The sequence below is a fragment of the Zingiber officinale genome, chromosome 3B (assembly GCF_018446385.1).
Source record: "Zingiber officinale cultivar Zhangliang chromosome 3B, Zo_v1.1, whole genome shotgun sequence".
Lineage (NCBI taxonomy): Eukaryota > Viridiplantae > Streptophyta > Magnoliopsida > Zingiberales > Zingiberaceae > Zingiber > Zingiber officinale.
In genome coordinates, this window is record NC_055991.1 from 83,124,296 (window position 1) to 83,140,504 (window position 16,209).

A 16,209-nucleotide genomic window follows, 5' to 3' on the forward strand; every position below is an offset into this window, starting at 1 on the left:
CAGTTTAGGTTGCATGATGGTAGGTTAGGGATGATAACACAACAAACTTATAAATAGTTAGAAATGATGATAACCTTTCGTTAGTCTGGTTAGAAATGATAATAACTTACGCTAGCTCTATTGTCATTAATGAAGATAAGGGTGGCTAGAAGATGTAATACCAGAGCAGATGAGACAGCACCTCCACCTGATCTGATGTATGTAGTTACCGAGCTCCCGCGTCAGGTTACGGAACAGCAGCAGATGATCACTGCTCTACTGAATCAACAGGGGAATCCTGCTACCCCGCCAGGACACCAGAACGTAGTACCAGTAATACCTATAGCTGTACCAGTACCACCGGCACCTGCACCACCGGTAGGCCCAGCTCCAGTGGTTCGTCAGGAGGCATATCTGATTCAGTGGCAGAGACTGAAGCCGGAAGCTTTCTCTGGTAACTGTGAACCGTGGGACGCACAGGCCTGGTTCAAGACTGTGGAGAGCATAGTGGAGTTACTGGATTGGCCTGAGCATGAGAAAGTCAAATGCGCATCGTTCTGCCTTACGGGCGATGCCAGAATGTGGTGGGACCGAGTCAAAGCAAAACGACAGATAAATCAGATGAGATGGACAGACTTTAAGACGGAATTTTTCGAGGAATTCTTCCATATGAGGGTGACAAACAGGCATTATGACGAGTTCACCGAGTTCCGACAATGCGATCTGTCAGTTAATAAAGCTGTCAAGAAATTCAACCGTTTGGCGCGCTTATGTCCAGAATTGGTTAGCACTGAAAGAGAGAGGGTCAGACTTATGCTGAAAATGCTCAGACCTGAGATAGCTCTGAATGTGGCCGACGGAGTTAATAGACCGCAGACCGCCGAAGAACTAATCAGCAGTGCTCTGATCACGGAACACTATCAGAAGGCAGTGAGCGATGGCAAGAGTCAAACTCAGCCGGGAGGACAGAAATTCCAGAATACCCGAACCAACTGGAAAGGAAATCACAGTGGCAAGCGGAAGCAAGGGACTGACTCCAAGGGTGGACCAGCAAGTAAGCAGCTCATGTTTCCTCAGTGTACCACCTGCGGGAAGAAGCACCCGGGAATATGCCGGATAGGCACAAATAGATGCTACAACTGTGGAATGGAAGGGCATATGGCTCGGAACTGTCCTACTCAGATTCAGACACCCCCTCCACAGCATGTCCAAAACAGAAGTGTTCCCCCACAGCTACACCTGATGCAAGCTGCGATAGAAGGCCCGCAGATAAGCCAAGGGAGACTGGAAGCTCCGCCAGTAGCGACGAACGCCAGGATCTTTTCTCTTACAAAGGAGGATGTGGCAAGTGCTTCTACTACTGTCACAGGTCAGATATTTATTTTCAGTCAGCATGCTACTGTATTATTTGACACTGGGGCAACACACTCGTTTATCTCTACACCTTTCACAAAAAAGATAGACATGCCATCCCAAGTCTTAGATTGCAAGTTTTTAACAACTTTACCTTCGGAAGAGGTGATGTCATCCACTCATATGCTGCGAGCCACACCCATCAGGATCGCAGACAGAAAACTCTACTGTGACCTGATAGTGCTTAATATGCAAGATTATGATATTATATTGGGCATGGACTTCCTGAGTAAGTACGGTGCGGCAATAGAATGCCGTAATAGAAAAGTAATTTTTCGGCATGAAGCAGAATCGACTTTCGAATTTATCGGAGAGACCGAGAAAGAAGTTAAGAAGTTTTTATCAGCTTTAAAGGCACAGAAGATGTTAGACAATGGATGCACTGGGTTTCTAGCTCATGTGGTTGATACAAATCAGGTAGGGGAACTGAAGCCGGAAGATGTCAAAGTCATATACAATTACCCAGAAGTATTTCCTGATGAACTGCCAGAGTTAGCACCTGACCGAGAAGTTGAGTTTGAGATTGAATTGATTCCTGGTACGAAGCCGATTTCTAAAACACCTTACCGTATGACGTCGGCTGAATTGAAGGAACTTCAAGAACAACTACGGGAGTTACTCGACAAGGGACTTATCCGCCCTAGTCACTCTCCATGGGGAGCTCCGGTACTGTTTGTGAAAAAGAAAGATGGGTCTATGCGAATGTGCATAGACTATCGAGCGCTAAATAAGATTACAATCAAGAACAGATATCCTTTACCACGGATTGACGATTTGTTTGACCAGTTGAAGGGTGCCACCGTCTTCTCTAAGATAGATTTGTGATCTGGCTATCATCAAGTAAAGGTGAAACACGATGATATACGGAAGACGGCGTTTCGGACAAGATACGGGCATTATGAATTCGTAGTAATGCCCTTCGGAGTAACAAATGCTCCTGCTCTATTCATGGAGCTGATGAACCGGGTGTTCTCAACATATCTCGACAAATTTGTGATAGTTTTTATAGATGATATTCTCATTTATTCGAGAACCCAGGAAGAGCATGCCAAACACCTGGAAATAGTATTACAAATTCTTTGGGAAAAGCAACTGTATGCAAAATTCTCCAAATGCGAATTTTGGCTCGACCAGGTATCGTTTTTGGGTCATGTTATCTCTAGGGATGGAGTAATGGTAGACCCAATCAAGATTGAAGCCGTCAGTAACTGGAATAGGCCAAGGAATGCCAGCAAAATCAGGAGTTTCCTCGGACTAGCAGGTTTTACCGGAAGTTTGTAGAGGGTTTCTCCAGAATCACAACACCGATGACAGCCCTCACTCGGAAAAATAAGAAGTACGAATGGACAGATGACTGCGAGAAGAGTTTCACATAACTGAAAAGGAGACTGACCAGTGCTCCAATTCTTACTCTTCCGGAAGGCAACGAAGGATTTGATATGTACAGCGACGCTTCTAAATCAGGACTCAGAGTTGTACTCATGCAGAATGACAAAGTCATTGCCTATGCCTCCAGGCAACTCAAGGAACACAAGAAAAATTATCCCACACACGATTTAGAGCTAGCAGTCGTGGTCTTTGCTCTTAAGATATGGAGACATTATCTATATGGAGCACAGTGTAAGATTTATACAGATCACCAGAGTCTGAAATATTTCTTCACACAGAAGGACCTGAATATGAGACAACGAAGATGGCTTGAGCTAGTCAAGGACTATGACTGCCAGATCTTTTATCATCCGGGAAAAGCGAACAAGGTGGCTGATGCACTCAGCAGGAAGTCGTAGGCCACCGTAGCACCCGGAACTATTTTAAGTTCGAGGACGAACTTTTATGAGGTATGGGGGACTGTAACACCCCTAGGATATCTAGCAAGATTATTTATTTTTACCATGGTTTAAATTAGGCCTTATGTGTAAATTTGCAAAGAAATAAAAATAGAATCAAAAAGAGATGACCAAGGTTTGAACCTTGGATCTCTTACTAGATACATGTATGTGTTAACCAATAGACCAAGAGAAGATATTGTTAGAGAGAGAAGTGACAATATAGTTAAGAGTAAGAAAAGAGCTTCTTTCATTTAGAAGGAGAAGTTAGAGTTGCCTTCTTTCTCTCAAAAGAAAAGAGGACTCTTGCTTCCTCTTTTCATTAAGGGAGAAGTAAAGGAAAAGAGAAGGAAAAAACCCATTTTTCCTTCCTCTTCTCATGTAGAATAAAAGGAGAAATTAAAGAAGAGAGTTCATTTTTTCTCTTCCTCCTCCCTTCTTCTCTTCACCGTGACCAAGAGCTTCTTCCCCCTCACCATTGCCGAGCACAAGCAAGAAGCTCCTCTCTAGGAAGGCTCCACAAGCAAGGTCTCTTCCATAAGAAAATCAAGCAAGGATGTGAGTATCCCCTCACTGCAGTACAAGTAGTTTTCAGTTTTCTTCGTACGTAAACGTTATTGAAATCGTAGAGATTTCCCTTTCAAGTTTCGGCCAAGTTAGATTTGTAGTCATTTAGGTTAACAAGTTTACAAGCTATGCTTCATGTTGGAAAAAAAAAAAGTCTAGAACCTCATTTTTAAAGTTTCGGCCAAGATCAAAAAAGTAAGGTTTGGATCCAAGTTTTGTTTGGTAACAAGCTTGCCTATGTTTTCTTCAAGATATAAGATCTTTTATATGTTGTTGGCTAAGCTTAACACTCCCTATGATATTAAAAAGTTTAAGAACTCTAACCTAAAGTTTCGGCCAAGATGAGTTATAGGGTTTAGGGCAAGGCTTTAAAAAAAAAAAGAGAAACTTATTGTTTATGTTCCTAAACTTGTTAAACTTTCTTATATGTGGATAGCTTAGGTGTTCCATGCTCCATGTTGTATAAAGTTTGGAGAAAGTTACTTTCAAGTTTCGGCCAAGGTTAGGAATGCAATTTAGGGCAAAGTTTTGTTAATGATAACATGTTGTTTATGCTCCTTCATGATGTATGAACCCTTGTGTATTGGTAGCCTAGATTTTTATGTTTCATGTTGTATGAAAAATATGGAAACCCTAGTCACATGTTTTGGCCAAGAATAGAAATGAAGTTTGGAGTAAGATTTTTAAATGATAACATGCTTGGTTAGGCTCCTTCATAATGCATGAACCCTTGCGTATTGGTAGCTTAGATTTTTATGCTTTATGTTGTATGAAAAATATGAAAATGCTAGTTGCAAGTTTCGGCCAAGAGAGTATAAGAGGCCTAGGGCTAAAAAAATTTAGAACCTAAACATGCTTGTTTGTGTTCATTCATGAAGTATGATACCTTGTATGTAGCTAGGTTAAGCCATTATGTCACATGTTGCACTAAAAGAATGGAAACCCTAATTGTAGGTTTCGGCCAAGGTAGAGTGCAAGCTTAGAGTTAAAGTTTTTTTTTTTCTAACCTAATTATGCTTGGTTATGGCTCTACATGTTGTGTGATCTTGTGTATAAGATTAGATACGTTTCCATGCTACATATTGTACAAATGAATGCTTAGAACCTCACCTTAAGGTTCGGCCAAGCAAGTATATGGGCTTTGAGCAAGGTCTTGAAATTTAACCATGCTTGTTTATGCTTCTTTATGATGTATGACTAATTATCTAGAGTTGGTTTAAGTTTCATGCTTTGTATGGTGGCCAATGTTTAGAATCCATGCTAGTAAGGTTTCGGCCAAGGTTGAAAGAATAGGATTGGGGAAAAGTTTTGAACCCAACTATGCATGCTTATGTTTTCTCATGGTGAATGGTCTTTGATATGTGATTAGTTAAGTTCCATGCTTCATGATAATGTTATGCCTTATGTTATGAGATAAGCTATGTTCCATGATATGATATGCTATGCTCATGATATGATATGATATGCTCATGATATGATATACTATGTTCATGATATAATATGTTATGCCTTATGTTATGAGATAAGCTATGTTCCATGATATGTTATGCTATACTCATGATATGATATGCTATGCTCATGATATGATATGCTATGCTTCATGATATGATATGCCATGCTCGATGTTATGAAGATCACATGTTATGTTTTATGTTATGATACGAACATGTTATGTTTCATGATATATGTATGAAAAGCTTATGTAAGAAGAAAAGCCTAAGAGTTGCTTCCCTTAAGTTGGGATCAAGAGCACTCTTCATGGTATGGCAAAAAGATGCTTCCCTTAAGATGGGATCAAGAGCTCTCTTCATGATATGACAAGAAATTTTGACATGTATGATAATCTATGATATGCATGATGACATGATATGTATGACATGATATTTTATTTTATATGGCTTGTACCAAGGGTGGGCTCCATAAGCGCCTCGAGGTCGATGGTCTATGAAACGGGCCTCGTAAAAAGGGATGGGCTCCTTAGTACGCCCCTAGGTCGACGGACTATGAACGGACCTAGATCCCTAGTAGGTTCGGGGCTAACTACCCTGTCCTAGGGATTGCGCGCATTTATGTATGTATGTGGTACAAGCCGGGCCCTCATGATGATATTATGTTCAAGTATGTATATGATATGTTTTAAAAGAGACATGATGCATATGTGCATTCCATGATACATGTTTTAAATATATATATATATATACATCTTGCATCTACATGCACATATTTTATGAATTATTGTTTATGCACTATCATGAACAGGTATGAGTTATGATACATGCTTACAGGATATGATATGTCTCATGATATGTGATTACATGATATGATATGTTTCATGATATGCGCACACATGCTATGCTATGCTATGTTATACTTCTTATATGAGATGATATGTTTACGTTATGTTCCCTCATGCTACGTTATGATATGTTATGTTTCTTATATGATAAGATATGTTCTATGTTATAATTCCCCATGCTATGTTATGCTATGCTATGTTTCACATGCTATGTTGTGTTATGTGCTTTATGTTTTATGAGTAGGAAAGGAGCTCATTAAGCCTTTGGGCTTATAGTTTTATGTTCCTTGTACTGCAGATAAAGGCAAGGAATGGATGAATTAAGGGGAGCTGCAGGAAGGGCAATGATGATGTGTGTGGAAGTGGCATGGTGGATAGATCAAATTAAGTTTAAATCTATATTTGGTTAAATTGTGCATGTGAACTAAGTTTGGACCCTATGCTTATGATGATAGTTTGAGCTAGTATGTTATGCTCTTATGATATTTTGCTCAAGTTAGAAAATTTATGATATTAATAAGTTATGATTCACATGCCATGTTTAAGACAATCAAATGCATATGATAAAATTTTTAAGTATGTCTTCCGCTGTCATGAGTTCATATGCATTAGTATGTTAGGTGAATGTAAGTAACCCCGTCCCTCTAGGGCAGTCAGAGTGTCCCTGGAAGGGCGGGCGTTACAATATTAATCTAAATAACATTCTGGCTTAATCACTGTGGGGAAGAGCTGGTAATGAATTTAGCTTCCTATAAGTGTATGAGAAATGAGGATGGACAATTGGTGAACCATGATATATTGATAAACATTACAATAAAATTGAACCCCTAGAATATCTCTCAAATCAAGTCTCTCTCTCTCTCTCTCTCTTTCATTTTCCCAATCTCATTTCTCTTTACTTAGCGCGTGACTCTCAACCATCAATTGTTTAACTAATTCTTCGTGAGAATTATAGCCAGTCCATGTGGGTTCGATAATATTTTATATTACTAATGATGTAGCTATGTACTTGCGGTAACGTAACAATGGTCCAAGGCACCTTCCATGAGATAAGTTTTATCCATCGAAGATAAAACTTTATCTCCCCTAACAGTCACTGAAAAGCGCCTTCTAGGGGCTAGGAGGCGCCTTCGTACTAATCATCAAAGACGCATTCCAAGCCTTTGAAGGCACCTTTGATACTGTTCATCCAAGAATGGTTAACTTCCCTTGTTAACCATTTTTCGCTCTGTTCGCTTGGGTGACACTCCGGCCGTCCAAAATTGAACTCACCCGAATCCAACTCCGACTTCTCCTCGAGCGGCCTTCCTCCCCAGCTTCTCATCCCTCAGATCGTCGCGTGAGTCCTTCTAATCCGCCGGTGTACTCTTCCACAGCACATCGTCCTTCGGATGCACCAAGCACATCTACTCCCTTCCTGTGTCATCCTTCTCGCTAGTTACATCTTCCGCTCAACTTCCTGTGTTTCTAAGCTTCTGGACACTTAGATACAAGGATCAAATACAACATGACCTAACTGAACTTGGTTAATCATATCAAAACTACCCTAGGGTACTTACAAATTTGTGTTAACAAATGCTACTTTTCTTGAGCATAACTACATGGCATATTCTAAATTCAGAAGTAAAACAGCTTTGGAAGAGTTGCTAGCTGATGAGATCAATCCCATGCCAACAAGAATTGTTGAACAACCAAGAGTGGACACCACTACCCTAGATAAAACATTGTTGTCGCCACCACGACGTAGTGGAAGGGAAATAAGATTGTCCATCATCTATCATGAAGAAGGAGAAGCATAAGTTGTGTCATTGATGGAGGTGATGATGATCCTTTAACATACAAGATGGCAAAGGATGATATTGATCGGGAGAAATGGCAAGAAGCCATGAAACTTGAAATAGAGTCTATACACTCTAATTCAATATGGGTACTTGTAGATATACTTGAAGTTATTAAACCTATTGGTTGCAAATGAATCTATAAAAAAAAAAAAAAAGAGGACCCATTTGATGAGAAAGTGGAGACTTTTAAGGTTAGGTTGGTGGCCAAGGGTTCTATCCAAAAGGAAGAAGTAGATTATGTGGATATATACTTTTTTGTCCGTAATCATACTTAAATCCATTCGAATTCTCTTATCCATAGTTACTCATTATGATTATGAAATATGGAAAATAGATGTTAAGACAGTGTTTTTGAATGACCATCTTGAGGAAACCATTATATTTAAATGATTCAACCATAATGTTTCGTGGTTAAAGGTCAAGAGCAAAAAGTCCAACTTGAGATCCATTTTCAAACATAAGAAGACATCTAGACCTTGGAATATCAAATTTGATGAAGCAATAAAATCTTATGATTTTCATAAACATATAAGTGAGCCTTGTGTCTATAAGCAAATAAAAGGAGATAAAGTGGACTACTTAGTTCTTTATGTGGATGGCATTCTAATGATGTAGAATCTTTGTCCAAGGTAAAGAGAGCTAGCTAGCTAATCAATTCCAAATAAAAGATTTGAGAGAAGCAAACTATATATTCTTAGGATCAAAATTACTTGAGATCTCAAGAATAGGCTTCTCAAGTATCATACAATGACAAGGTGATTGTCAGGTTTGTGATGCAAAATAAAAAAAAAAAAAAAAAAAAAAGGATATTTACCTTCTAGACATGGAGTTCATCTGTCTAAAAAACGGTGTCCTAAAACACCGTAAGAGGAAGAGAAGACGAGATGAATTTCTTATACATTGGCAGCTAGTAGTCTCATGTATATAATGTTGTGTAGGATACCTGACATATGCTTTATCGTGGGAGTGGTTAGTATATACCAGTCAAATCCGAAATTAGATCATTGGATAGCAGTAAAACATATACTTATATATTTGAGAAGGACGAGAAAATATATGATAGTATATTCTGATGGGGATTTGATTCCTATTGGATATTTAGATTCAAATTTTTAATCAGATAGAGACTCTTGTAGTCTACTTCTGATGCGATGTTCACTTTGAAAAATAGAGTCATTATTTGAAAGAGTGCCAAATAAATTTGCCTTGTTGATTCAACGATGGAAGCGAAGTATGTAGTATAGTTTGCAAAGCAGCTAAAGAATCAGTTTGGCCTCATGATTTTTTTTTTTTTTGGTACTCTAAATATTTATCTTTTCAAACTGACTAATCTTGGGGGTGACCAATCCTTCCTACAGAAATTTTCCACTGGTCATCAGGATAAATCCAGAAATACATTCATCCCCCAATTGTCAATGTCCTAGGTTTGTCTTGTCGATGGAGGAAAATAACTGAGAATCGAATCATAGGTGTTTGGGAACCGGTGGAATGTCGATGTCGCTGCACCTAGTATGGGGTGACTTCATGAATTCTTGAGAGATCTGGAAGTTGTTCCAGACATGCATGAACCTATTAAAACTCTATTAGTGCAGCGGTGGTCAATGCCAAAGAGCTAAGGAACCGCCGAAAAGAAAAGCACATGGAACGGAAATTCCACTTGATAAGCGCAATTGTCAATAGAGATATTTCAATTAAAAAGATCACTTCAGTAAACAATACAGCTAATCCATTTACCAAAACATTATCGGCTCGGAGTTTTAAGCAACATCTTAAAAGGGTGGGGCTTCAAAATATGAGAGGAGATTTACTTGTAAAATAGATAGAGATCGTCGATCTCCATCAATATATGTAAAAAGAAGCTCTTTTGGATCATAAAAATGGTCAAGAAAATCTCACCATTCAAAAGATATCACATTTGTTTAAGAACAAGTGGAAGAATATTAGGATATACGTCCTTAAATAAATATTTTATTTTATTTGAGAATTTTTTTAATATTTTTTGCATGCATGTTATAAATGCTGTGTAAATATCAAAAATCCCTAAATTGTTATTATGCAACTTTAAATATTGTATATAAATTATATATAGAGGATAATATTTAAAATATAATAATCTAAATTTATCCATAATTATAAATTAAAATTAGAATATTTAATTTAAAATTACTAACAAGATTCATTACATTCTGAATGAAACTATCATATCTGAATTGTTAATAATAAGACCATTTTAGAATGAAAGCGCTTTATATAATTTGATTATATGTAGGATTGGAACTGGATTAATTTTGATTTTTTAATAATTTCTGTGATAAGTAGAGCATTTTTTATGAATCAATGATGCTCATATATGAAATTGATTATAATTCTGAGTAATTAATAAATTCTTATTAATATTAAGAGCCGTAACTTCCATGAGGCTAGAAAGGCAATCACCTCAGGATCCAGCCCAATGAAGGTCCATTTTTTTAATTATATTAAAAAAAAAAGAGACATGGACCCTAAATAGCTGTTAAACCTATTCTCACGACTCTGAGGTACACACTGACGCATGACTCTTCTTTGCACGTAATTTATTCTCTAGTGTTGCTCTTCTTTGCACGCGATTTCTTCTTTGACGTTCTTTCTACCAAGGCATGGATCCACGGAACAAGAGGTAATCATAATCTTCTTCTTCGACCATCTTCTTCGTCTTGCAACACGTGACACTAATTGTAACCTAATCATGCAAAAAGGATTGTTTGTGCGACCTAATCACATCGATTCTCGCAGTGGCTATCTCACTCGATGCAGGCTAGCGGTTGGCCTTTGCTCGCGTGACTTAATTGCGTAGCACGGGGCTGTCGCACGCTACCTCAGTCGCTTGTGCAAACTACGACCTAATTGCATGGTGGTTACTGCTTGTTGCCTTGCTACTGTCTGCGGCCACCACATTGGTCTCAATGTTATAGAATACACTAAATGGACTATCAAAGTTATAGATTGAGAAAGAAAGAGTTCAACAATTGAATTATACAGATTTAATAAATATTTTTATCTCTAAAACAGCTAGACGAAAAGTGTTTATATAATTATTTTAAATATTTATTAATTTTTTATTGATGTAATATATTAATTTTTAGTTTATTTATATATTTAGTGTATATGTTATTGGTAAATTGAACTTTATTATTATTTGTCGTAGCAAAAGAGTTACTTTTTAGTATGCGCTTCAGGCCTCGTCGAACACAGGTACGGCTATGTTAATATTGGATTTTTTTTTACTTCACAAATAAATATATATTCATGGGTGACTGAGTATAAATTCAGACATCTAAAAATTCATTCGGATGCTCCAATCGGAAAAAATTGAATCGGAGTGCCCAGAAGTTTATTCGGACACTCTAATTGGTAAAAATGAATCGGGGCATCCGGACAGACTTTTGAGTGCTTGGATTTATATTCAATCGCCTATGAGTATGTATCTATATAACAATTTTGATTATGGTAAAATATTTAGTTAAATTTGTTCCGAAGATCAATTTAATTAAATTTAAAAATTTTAATTCGTGTCTGAATAATTTTAACTAACATTATAGTTGGATAATAATCCAAATCAAACACACCTATTTGAAGACCAAACTCGTCAAAAACCTCCTCAATTTCTTCGTGTTCCTTCATATTCGAGTCTTCAGAGATTCATGGAGATGGTGGCGATGTTGCTCACACTATAAGTTATTTGGTTAGTTTAGCTCTCTCTCTCTTTTGATGATGATAAAAATAAACGATTTTTTTTATCAAAAGTGTATATTTTACTAATATATTTTAATTAGCCTAAAGAGGGTTAGTTATTGGACTAATTAATCTGTCTCTCAATTGATTTTTTTAAAATTATTTTATTTATAAATCTTAACTAAACTTTTAATTTTAAATTTGATACTGATAAAAGGCATAATTTAAAGAGAAACATATATTTTTTAGATATAAATTTAAAAAAGTGACTCAGAATTCCACTTAAGATACAACGGCACCAACATAGTAACTGTCACAGTAGAATTCAAACATCAACTATATATCACTTGGGGAATATTCCAAAGTGAAAAAGCACACAGGCTCAGGAACCATCTGAGCGTAGGAATTATAAGAACTCTATCGAATTTGAACCCGTGAAAAGGATGCGATCGAGCAAGGAAGTAGTGCTGACCGGCATCACTTATTCAGAATATTAATTTAAACGTCTGAGTTCGAGTAACTATATATATATCATAACAAAACTCAAACAACTATCACAGAAATAGTGCGTGCAGTAGATACCTCGCTGTACGCCCAAAGCTTTCTTGCTAATTTCTCATTTCGACCGTGGGCGGATGTCTTCTCGATGTTGCAGTCAGCAAAATATTTCCCACTGACTCCCTTCACACTCGGATGCAATGCGACGTAGCAAGTAGTCGCTGCTCCCTATAAATAATAAGGTACACAATGAGATGCACAATCTAATTAAAGATTGAACTACTCTCTATCTTACTATTTATTATTTTTAGGATCATACTCGTCTCAACAATTTTTGATGTCGTAGGCAAAATAAAAAATTAAGACCTTATTAACTTTTTTAAAAATATAATTTTTTATATAAAATATTATTAGAGATATTTAATTTATTAGTAAAATTTAAAATGATTATTTTCTAATGGAAACAGTTATCAACTAAATCACATAGCAACAAACATAATTTATATTTATCTAATAAATATTTTTAATTGAATAAATAAAGTTAAAAATATTAATTAATAAATTATTATAATACCATTAATATACATTTTAGTTGTTATTTTTTTAAAAAAAATTGATAAATTTTAACCTGTGAAGTCTTAATACAATGGTAAAATGGTTGTTATGCGATCTAGATGTAACAAGTTTGAGTAGCATATATAGCTACTACATAATAAGGAACAAAAAAAAAGAAGAAAAGAATTGTGTAGCATTTTGGTATCGATCTAGACAGCGTTGTTGTGCCAGAGGGAGGATAGCTATACTTATTCGGTATACTTTAAATAAATCTTTGGTACAAAATTGACGATCTCACAAAGATGCAATATCAGTAGTTTTCTATTTCCATTTACTGATCTCATCTTTCAAAGAATCGCCCCTCCTTTTTTTTTAATGTACAAAAATTTGTGGAGCTCAGAATGTCCAGAAGCACGGGATAACGTTCTTTTGCAAACTTTTTCCGGGGATCCAACATTAAAGGGTACTTCGTGTACCGAACTGTCTTTTATCAATTTTAATTTCGATAAAATTAAATCACGTAGTAATAATTTAATCTTATCTGTAAATGAAATTTTTATCAATATAAAATTAAAAATTATGGATCAAATTTTTATAAAAGATAAAAATAAATTATCAACCAAATCTAACTTTAACATTAAAAATAATCAAATTTAATAATCTAAAAAAATTAAAAATTATTGACCAAATTTAATTCGACTAGTAAAAGAATTAAAATTACTAATGAAAATAAATCTTAACTAAAACTTATTTTAGTCATAATTTAAAAAACAAATCTTAACTAAAATTTATTTTAACCATAATTTTAAATATTTAGGGTCAAACTCATATATTTATAAAATAATAATAATTATATATATATATATAGATAGATAATTGTTACCCTACACACTCTTGGTCGCCTCTCACCCCAAAAGTAAATCAAGGTGCTCGAGGGTGGCTCTGGGAGCACAGACCTATGAGGATCACCTATGAGTGTGCAAGGTAAGGATGTGTAAGATAACTATGTATACTGTTCATTGGTAGCACAGTAGCTTCCATCACAGCTAACACCTACCGACAACCCCTTCCTTCTTCTCCGTCGCAACCTTCTTCTCGAACGGGTCGGAAGCTCCCCAAATTTCTAGTGCCAAAAAATCCTGACATTGTCACTCTCACCCCTCCATTCTCAATCATAAGCCCTTCTACTGCATTGTCTGAATTTCTATCTGTAGATTATTTTATTGATTGATACCTTGATCCTTCTATCTTATAATTTTTTTATTAAGGTTTAGGGCTACAGTAGATGCTACCACGTACAAGCCCTACTACACAGTAGTTGAGCAGAGAGTTAAAAGATAAATAGTATAATAGAGACATGTACATGCAGATGAACAACCGTAGGCAGGCGAGGCAGGTCAGTACCAAGGGAGTTGATCAGCCAAGACGGTGAAGGGCACCATGAGGGAGCTCAAAGGAGGAGGTTTCAAAAATGTTTGGATTGTTGAGAGGGGAAGGGGAGACGAAGGATTCGAAATATTTAGATTTTTAAGAGGGAAAGGGGAGATAAAGGGTTAGAAATATTTAGATTTTTGAGAAGGAAAAGGGGGGGGTGGGGGGGGCGAAGGCAGACAAGGCTAATTCTGATGGGGCGTGACTACAGTAAAAAAATATAAAAAATGGTGACATAGCGATGCTACAATAACGGTAGCGCATGGTTGCACAAGAGGCATCAAGAGTGGTAACATTTCTGTATATTTTTTATATTTTTTCTACTATAGTAGCACCCCGCCAGAATTAACCCCATCTTCCTTCATCCCCCCTTTCCTTCTTAAAAATCCAAACATTTTGAACCCTTTGTCTCCCCTTTCCCTCTTAAAAATCCAAATATTTTGAATCCTTCGTCTCCCTTCCCCCTCTCAACAACCCAAACATTTCTGAAACCTCCTCCTTCGAGCTCCCTCGCGGTGCCCTTCACCGTCTTCACTTATCAACTCCCTAAGTGTCGACTCACCTTGCTTGCCTTCGACTATTCATCTACATGTGTGTGCCGCCTATTCTACTATCTATCTTTTAACTCTCTGCTCAACTACTATATAGTAGGGCTTGTACATGGTAGCATCTACCATGGCCCTAAACCCTAATAAAAAATTTGCAAGGTAGAAGGATCAAGATATCAATCGACAAAATAATCTACAGATAGAAAAATAGACACTGGAGTAGAAGGTCTTGCAATCAAGAATGGAGGGGTGGGAGCGACAGAATCGGGATTTTTCAGCGACGAAAATTTAGGAAGCTTCCAGTATTGGGTAGCTCGATGTGGTGTGCGCTAAAACAAATTTCAAAATACAAGCACAGTGAAAATAAAAACATAATAATTCTTAATTATTACATCACACATACCACACATATACAAGGATACAACATGACAAGACATGATCAAAAAATAAAATTTCCTAAAATAACTTTTACTTTAGGCATACTTGATGGATGATGTGAAGTAAAAAGGGCATCAATTAGCAAACCCAATAGAGTTTGCCTCTACTCGTATCCACACTGAGTTGTCATTAAGATATCTCCACGAAGCCACAAGTCATCTCCGATCAGTACTAACCAAGTGTGAAGATGAAGCAATCTGAGAGAACTCTCATAGCATGATTTGGTGGATGGGGCAGCACCGAAATCGTCGATACTAAATTTGTTAGCACCGAAATTGTCAACACTGAATTCGGTGGCTAGAGATGGTCGGCGATAACTCTTGGGTGGCAAGAGCTTGGGTGACGGCTACAGAGAGGGAGAGAGGGAAGAGGATGAGAAAAATCCCTAATCAGATTAGATTTTTCTCTCAAAGAATAAAATCATTCATCTCTTCTCCTCATAGAGGACTATTTATACACCTCTATATGACTTGGGAAGTAAGTCATCTCCCAAATCCAATAAACAAAGCCAACTCGATCCATTACCATTAAAATTAAGTTTGGTTCAAAAATAAACTATCTTGATTTATAATTAAACCAAACCCTTTTGATTTATTATTAAACTAAGTTGTTTCATAACTAAATCAAACCCCTTTTAGTTTATTATCAAACCATAATGAATCTATATCTCCTACAATAGGCATGGCCCATCTGCGCTTCAGTTTCAATAAATATCTTTCCATATTTATCCTTTCCGTTTAGTCTAACCAAACTTTGTCTCTCTCTTGATTTAAAAAGTCAATTCTTAAACTCATTTTAAGTCTCTAAGATAAACTCATAGTACGTGTAACCTTATAGATTTCTAGTTATGTTGATCATCCATAATTAACTATTAATCATGGATTAATCATGAGTGATATCTAGTAATCAATCATGATCCCCAATTGATCAAAAAATTATAGTTGATTCCAAAACCATTTCTGAATCTTTTAGCAATTATAGTCAGTCATATCTTATTCCTTTCACTCATCTTATACTCGGTTCAGGACATAGTCTATGTGTCAATCTCCACTAGGTTGAATACATCACACCTAGCCTAACTAATACTTCCTTGTCCTGCAGATTCA

General features: G+C 36.6%; 1 protein-coding gene across 1 annotated transcript in view; it reads right to left on the reverse strand.

Annotated features, from left to right (window-relative positions):
* Window positions 1-16,209, reverse strand: part of LOC122054976 (short-chain dehydrogenase TIC 32, chloroplastic-like) — a 75,000-nt gene that overhangs the window by 33,171 nt on the left and 25,620 nt on the right. The window contains exon 8 of the mRNA XM_042616382.1: window positions 12,216-12,359. Within this exon, the coding sequence (XP_042472316.1) occupies window positions 12,216-12,359 (144 nt within the window). The remainder of the gene's footprint in view (window positions 1-12,215; window positions 12,360-16,209) is intronic.